This window comes from Cuculus canorus, chromosome 1, assembly GCF_017976375.1.
Source record: "Cuculus canorus isolate bCucCan1 chromosome 1, bCucCan1.pri, whole genome shotgun sequence".
NCBI lineage: Eukaryota > Metazoa > Chordata > Aves > Cuculiformes > Cuculidae > Cuculus > Cuculus canorus.
In genome coordinates, this window is record NC_071401.1 from 44,392,051 (window position 1) to 44,400,299 (window position 8,249).

Below are 8,249 nucleotides of genomic sequence, written 5' to 3' on the forward strand. Positions count from 1 at the left end.
ATAAGCCAGGGTTCCAAGGTATTCTGAACTAATGTAGTTATTCTGACCAGTAAAGAAAAGATACAAAATCTATTAAATCATAACCATAATACTATACTGTGAGTATCACTCTTATCTTTGTGAGGAGCATAGTGAGCAAACAAATGTCCAAGACAGTGAAGAATTAAACTTTTCTTTTGTTAATTTTTCTAGAAATTGCTAGATTGTAAATCTTCTCCGTTCATGGTAATTATCAATTCACAATACTACGAATCAGTACCTCTAAAAAATAATGACAAATAGAAATGTAGATGAAATGTTCTGACAAGCTGGTGTTCACTTATGTTTTGCTAAAATACTCTGTTGTTATTACGCCATTGCAAATTTTGATGGGAAGAGTGAATTATACAAGTAATCATATTATACAAATAATAAGGCATTGTGACAGTTATAAAATGGTAGAAAGACATACCAAGTGTCTGTATATTAAGCATTATAAATTGACATATCTTAATTCAGCAAATGACAAGATGGTTCAGTCAGAATTCAGCAGATTGCCTAAAAAAAAAGTGATCTTAAGTTTCCCTATGTGACATTTGAAGAATACTGATTTGTTTGGCATCTCTGACCAATCTTTTCTCTCTTGCAGAAAAATGGATCTACTAATTTTGACATACGGAAAGCATAATAAAGAAGTTCCACTAGTGTTTAGTTAAGAGCATTGGCCTATTAATTCAAAACATAATGGAAAATGATTGAATTTTATTTCTAGGAACAAGTATTTTAAATGGAGTCCTACTGCATGGTTCCCAAGGGAACTAAGGTCATGAGAATTTAGATGGCTCCTCATACGCACATTTCAGCAAGCAAATCAAGATACTGTTCAGTATATTAATCAGATCTGTGAAACTTCTAAACTGTATGTAAAACTAATGATAACTTACTGAGATTTTCTGAACAGCAGGACATACCTACACATAAGTTGAAGAGGCTGTGTTTTCTCACTGCAACCACATCTCAGATAGAAAGATCTGTTATCTTTTCCTAGTACGAAGATTAATCTCATCAAAGATTCGTCATTTAATAGTCAGTTATTCAGTTTAAATTACTGTTATCATATAGAGTGAGGTGGGTTCGCCCTCTATTGAGAAGAGTCATCAAACTCCAGAGGAAGATTCTTTCCAAGTAACTGAAATTATAACTTTAAGATGTGACAAATAATCTCTGGAAAATGCATCTCTATTGCTGCAGAGGGATTCTAGACAAAAATTGTTAGAGGGTTTTAATTAGAAATGTCCCACTCTGTGTTTGTAATTCTGGTAACTATTGTATTACTTTTTTTTTTTTTTTAAGACGTGCACACTTAACAGTTGCCATGAAATCATGAAACACATACTTTGCATGACATTCTGTTGTTGTATTTATCTTTCCTACTTTATTAAGCTATCTAAACACTTTGGATGGTGTTCATCTTGCCTAAATGTAAACATCTACAGTGTAGACATCTACTTTTAAGTTACTTGACCTATTCTGTCTTTATAGTCACAAAGAGAAATACACTTTTTTAGGAAGTCATTCATTTGGTTGGGTTGCAAACATCTGTTTTACTGTGATGTTAACCATGCTTTGAATGTACATTTTACTTTCCAGGCTTTGCAAAGGAACCTGGAGTGACTAGTTCAGACTTCTAAACATCATTAGGCCAGATAAACTCCTTCTTTTGAGATTATGGTGAAAGCATTTTTTTTCCCTTTTGGACACCATATCTGTATTAAAGCACAGAAACTAAAAGTTGAGTTCATGCTTTGTTATGTTTCCACAATACTCAATATATTGTTACCTGCCCTATTTGCCTAAATTAATATATAGTTCAGTGGTTCACTGGACGAATGAAGTTGTTGACTATTAGTTTCTGCCATGAGATGTTTAACACTATGGCTACTCAGAACTGATTTTTCTCCCTTACCTCTCACTGAAAAGGACTTCTTGGATATGATCATGACAGAGTTAGAATGCTCAGAGGTTGCTGGACCTGAGCAAGAGCTTAGAAGGGTGAAAAGTGCCAAAGCCATAGATTAGTTTCATACTGCTGAACTGCTGTCCCAGCCAAACTTCCTTCCTTGTCTGCATATTCAGTAGTGGAGACATGGCATGTGGATGTCTGTGTAATTTAAACCATTGGGTCTGCAGCCGATTAATGATGTAATCTGTCTCGCCTTGCTTAAAGGATGTTCAGACTGATACGCAAAGGAGCCATGAAACAGCAGATATTTTGTTATGTTATTTTAATGAAAATGTCTTATGAATTAGTGGCAGTATCTTTAATAAATGTGTTATTCTACATAATTTTCTGGTGCGTGTCTGTTGCTGTGAATGACATATTCTAGTTAATACTATCCTAAATATTACTTTGTGGTGCATCAGGATACAATGAGACTTGCACAGCAGGTGGAAATCAGTGGCAAAGTTTTAATGTTGCGATCAAAATTTGGTCCTGCTCAGAGACCAACAGTTATTTCCAAGTCTCAGTTACAATGGAAGGTGTCAGATATTTATTTGAGCTAGCGCATTAGAATCCAAGACTTCCATGTGTGGGAAGGGGTGCGAGATTTTAGTTCACTCCATTGGAGATCTGAATCCAAATATCTGCTACTTAAATGCTCACTGATAGAGAAGTATCAATAAGAAACAATAAATGGTAATTCTGTGCTCTCTAATTCATCCTTGCTGAACATCTCTGGTAATTTTGCCACACGGGGTTTATTTTTGTTATTTTTTTATTACATATTGTAATTTCGCTGAAAAGAAAAACCAGTTTTGTGATTCCTGATATTTACCCTATAGAAGCCTGGATGGCAGTATTCATTTAAAAAAATAGTATTAACATCTCAATACGAATGTATCAAAACTTAATTGTTATTTGTCCTTTTTGCATATCATTAGCATATGGCATTTTATTTCTCTTGACTAGTACTTCCATGAAACATTCCAAATGAACAGTTTGCTGGCAGCTGTTTTAGTGAACGCGTTATCTTCAATAATGCATTAAATTAGACTGAAAAGCTATCTTGAGAGATGATGTACTAAATTATGGGGGTTTTGTGATTCATTAGGCCCATTTTCTCAGTGTGTAATGTATACTTTTTTACAAAGCTGGGCAGAGCTCTACAGGGGGAAGAACCGAGTAATAAAAGAGGAAACCAGTGGAATTAATGCATATAATACATATTGATGATATAAATATGTAGATGGCTTCAAAGCTACTGGCACTTAAAAGAACAAGGACTATCACAAGAACCGTTTTGCTGTATTGATATATTCTGTTGTATCCTGTGCAGATTCTTACAGAACACTCAGTCTGAGCATCCTCACCTTAGCAGCACTCAATGCAAGGTGACAAACATCGGTAACTTTGTCCTCTCATCCACTTCCTCTTGTAATAAACATCTCTGTGAGTTTGGCAAGACACGCTCTCTGTTACTTTGTAGAGCCTCCTTAGCTAGACTTTTAAAGCACTGGTCAACATCAAAGGAGCTTTGCTTTTATTCAATAGGCCAGCTCTATTTTTTGCTCTTTCGTATAGAGAGTTGTGTCACAGAATCATAGAATCATTAAGGTTGGGAAAGACCTCCAAGATCACCAAGTCCAACCATCAGGCCAACACCACTGTGCCTACTAAACCATGTCCTGAACTGCCTTATCTACACGGTTTTTGAACACCTGCAGGGATGATGACTCCATCACTTCCCTGAGAAGCCACCTCCTGTGTTTCACCACTCTTTCAATAAAGTTTCTATGATTCTATGATTGTGTTGTGTTGGGATAGTTTCATGTGTTCAGTTTATTCGATCGGGACATGTACAGGTCAGAACTCTGCTACCCCTCTCGCTTTCCTTGACATTTTAACATAATCCTGTTGCTTATAATGAAAAGTATCCACTTTCCTGGATGGATTTGCTTTCTGATCACACTTGCATGTTGCTCACTGTAGCTATTCTGTTCCACCAGCAGGTGGGTTTAGCTTCCAGTCAAATTGGTATCAGACTAGGAGGGAGAAATGTAGCCTCCTCTTTTCCCTTCTGCTGCACCAAAACACCTCATTTTCTGTCACAGCAGCATAATAGCAGACACCCTTCAATCCATAAAGATGAAGGATAAAGACTTAAGTAGGTTTGATGTGCTGAAGCCTGAAACTGTTGACCAAAATAGCTCTGTTTAGTTGCATAACAAATGCAGAATCACTGAGATCTTAAATCCATGAGATATTTCTTTCTTTGACTTCAAAGGCCTGCTGTCCTGTTTTCCCCTTTGCCTGGTCTGAGCAACCCAGCTCTGATCTCTTGTATGAGCAAAACTGGGACTTAGAAGCATCCCTTGTATTTCAGGGAGAAGAATCTGCAGATATTTTGAAAACTTGTTTGTCGCACACCGCTAACATCAGACACCCCTCAAAGCTCTCCTGATAACTACCACCTTTTAAAATCATGGAGAACACATTCTCCTTTCTGTACAGATCACTTGCCAAGAAAGTGGGAGGGCCAGGTTCAATTCCTTCCTCAACATACTCACATTTTAACCAAGCAATGTAAGACAGTGGAACGGATTCACCTAAAAGAGATGTCCCCATCAACGTTTTTGCTGTGATCCCCAGCATGTGCAGGTGGATCCTTATGGCTCACAGACCACAGGACAGCTGCACTGCCTGCACATTCACTGTGTGCCTATTGACCCTCCAGGAACGACTGCTGGATAGAAAATACAGAGACAATCCTGGGAGCAAAGACCAGACCCTGAAGCTACTTCATCTTATCCGAGTGGTTTAATTCATAATTAAAAGCAGGGTGTGGAACTCCATTTACACTGTGTTCCCTTCTAGCAACATTGAAGAGTTGTCTGTGCTGAGATTTGTTTGGAGCAGAATGGTGAGGGAGTGGAAGTTTGAGGTTTTTCATCTGAGTGTACTAGAAATATGTACATCTTCATATGATGATCTCTTCTAAACCTTACCAACTTTTTTCCCTTTCTAGTCTCTGAGCTCTTTTGGAGGGGACTAATTCCTTGGGTTTGTGTAGTGCCACAGCAGTGGCCTCTGGGTGGTACTGCTGCACCCATGTAAGTGGCTCAAGAAAAAAATCAGATTTCACTTCCCTTTCCAAGCAAACTACTTGTAAATTTACTATTTTTTGTGGAGTTTTTATAACTGTGTCAGATATAAATTGACAGTTACAGTCTCATAGCCTGTGCCAAGACTTAAAACTGATTGGTTTTATCCTATTAGAGTCAATATCCGAGTATAATCATGCCAAAGTACTTGCCTGAGTCTTGGCAATGCTGTGCAGTGATCAGGCATCTGTTTAGAGAGCTCAGACAACTGTTGTGGTCAAAACAATGGGCAGCCAACATTTTAAAACTACCTACTCAGGAGCAAATGAAACAGAATCATTTCTGGAAAGAAAATGCAGTTTTTCTGGTATTCAAGCCATCCTTGCCAATAGGGGAAAAAGTAGTGTTCACATGTCAAAATACTGAAAAGAAACAGAAAGAGGAGAAAAGATTAAGACAAAGATGAAAGCATTATGCAAAGAAACCAATTAAGGGCAAGTAGAATCAGTGATTTTGAAAATCAGAGATAATAATTTAAAAAGTAAAAGTGTTGCCATAAATAATGGTGCTATTGAAATCAACAGTCAAACTTGACTGCAAGATGAATATCCCAGAAAAAAGTTGGTCTGCCTTTATACTTTCTGGTTCTTCTAGGTAGTTTCCATCTAAACACTAAGCACAAGTTCCTGCAGCTGGGTTGAGGCAATCACAAGCACAAATACAGGCTGGGTGGAGGATGGACTGAGCAGCCTTGAAGAGAAGAACTGGTGGATTAGAAGCTCAACATGAGCCAGCAATATGTGCTTGCAGCCCGGAGAGCCAATCATATCCTGGACTGCATCACAAGTGTGAGCAGCAGGTTGAGAAAGGAGATTATGCCCCTCTACTCTGTTCCCATGAGATGTCACCTGGAGTCCTGCATTGAGTTCTGGAGTCTTCAGCACACGAAGGACATGGATCTGTTACAGTGAGTTCAGAGGAGGGCCATGAACATGATCGGAGCGCTGGAGCACCTCCCATACGAGAACAGGCTGAGAATTGGGCTTGTACAGCCTAGAAAAGAGAAGGCTCCAGGGAGACCTTATAGCAGCCTTCCAGCACTTAAAGGGGATCTATAGGAAAGATGGGGAGGGGCTTTTTATCAGGGTTTGCAGTGACAGGACGAGGGGGAATTGTTTTAAGATGAAAGAGGGGAGACTTAGATGAGATATTAGAAAGAATTTTTTGTCTTGGTGGGGAGGCCCTGGCACAGGTTGCCCAGAGAAGTTGTGGATGCCCTATCCCTGGAGATATTCAAGGACAGGTTGGCTGAGGCTTTGAGCAACCTGATCCAGTGGAAGGTGCCTCTGGTGATGGCAGGGGCTTGGAACTGGATGATCTTTAAGGTCCCTTCTAACTCAAACCATTCAACGTTTCTATGATTCTATGTAACTTTGAGTTCCGTTATCCCTGTATATAATCTCAAACAGCCAAATATTTACAATATTAATATTTGGAAAATACACAGAATTATACAATTGAAAATGTAAAGCTTTCATCCATTTACCAAAGTAAGCAATAAGTAAAGTAACAGAAAAGCCTCTTGTAATGAAATACAAGTTTTCTCACAATGAAATTCTCCCTGGGAGCAAATGCAGCAGTTTTGACATGAATGACATCTGTGGGAAGCTGAAGGAGGGAAGCAAGAAAGGAGCAGTGTTTTTCCTGCCTCTTGCATTCTAGTGTGAGACATCCCATATATTCATTCAGAGGTGAGCATGTACTTTGAGAACTCTGGTTGCTGTTTTTTAACTCCAAGTTTATTGGCACTGTTAAAAAACTCCCCTGCCTTCTAATTCAGAATCAGGAGGAGGAGGAACATAAATGAAACACGTGAGCGGAGGTAGCAAGAACTTTGCTTCTCATTATGAAATTGGAACAAACAGAAGGAAAAGATCTAGCTAAGAAGAACAGAGGCTTTTGGGCATACCACAATTCATAGACCCTTCATCAACCCAGTGAATGTACTCAAGAAATGCCTTTGCTGCACCACATTTCTTTCCTTTCTACGTTGTCCCAGAAAAGGCTGATTATAGAGCATCTCTCCTCTAGTACACCTCCAGAATGGACAAAATGGACTACCCAGACCCAGGATACCTGGCATGGCAGGAAGAATGGCAAAGATTTCTATGCCGGCCTAATGAACTGTTGCTGGAAAGATCTGAAGAAATCTGCAAGTTGTATGGTGTATGGAACAGAGAGTCTGGAAAATAAGTTTGGACTCAGGTTTTCTAACTGTACCTAAATTCCCCTTTAAGTATCTTTGCCATTTATTGGGTCTTCTGTGATTGAGTGGATGATAGACAGTGCAAGGACAGGTTTAGATCCTATCTGACAGGAAAAAAGAAATCACAAAAATAAATTACATGGGCATTTCTGAATATCCAGCAAAGAGTTTTGCTTGATCGAGCAGAACTTGGGTGAAAGTTCAGGAACCTATTCTTTGAAACCATTCCCATCTGAAAATTAACCCACTTTGACACAAGAAAAACCTTTCAAGCAACTGCAAACTTCCCATGCTCTTTTGACATACATTAAACCGTACTGTCAGTGCCATTCAGATGTGCCCTCTCAGACATATTTACTAAGCACTGAGGGGGTTTTGCAACATTTAATTTTTCCTAGATATGTCACATAACTAATGCTAAGTGTATTGCTGTTTACTTTTTTTTTTACTTGGTAACTTCTAAACCACTGGGCCCTTCACTACAAGAAGGATATTGAGTCTCTGGAGCGTGTCCAGTGAAGAGCAACGAAGCTGGTGAAGGGACTGGAGAACAATTCTTATGAGCAGCAGCTGAGGGAACTGGGGTTGTTTAGCTGCCGGGAGACGTTATTGCTCTTTACAACTACCTGACAGGAAGCTGCAGGGAGGAGAGTGCTGGCCTCTTCTCCCAAGTGACAGGTGACAGGACAAGCAGGGATGGCCTCAAGCTGTGCCAGGGGAGGTTCACACTGGATATCAGGAAAAAAAAATTCACAGAAAGGGTCATCGGGCACTGGCAGAGGCTGCCCAGGGAGGTGTTTGAGTAACCATCCCTGGATGTATTTAAAAGATGGGTAGATGAGGTGCTCAGGGACATGGTTTAGTGGCAGACAGGAATGGTTGGACTCAATGATCCAAGAGT

At 39.3% G+C, this 8,249-nt stretch overlaps 1 protein-coding gene across 1 annotated transcript in view; it reads left to right on the forward strand.

Moving 5' to 3' along the window:
• Nucleotides 1-3,705, forward strand: part of SCEL (sciellin) — a 76,640-nt gene extending 72,935 nt beyond the window's left edge. Inside the window, exon 18 of the mRNA XM_054058547.1 lies at nt 629-3,705. Coding sequence (XP_053914522.1) covers nt 629-645 — 17 coding nt within the window. The 3' untranslated portion in view covers nt 646-3,705. The remainder of the gene's footprint in view (nt 1-628) is intronic.
• Nucleotides 3,706-8,249: the final 4,544 nt, after the last annotated feature.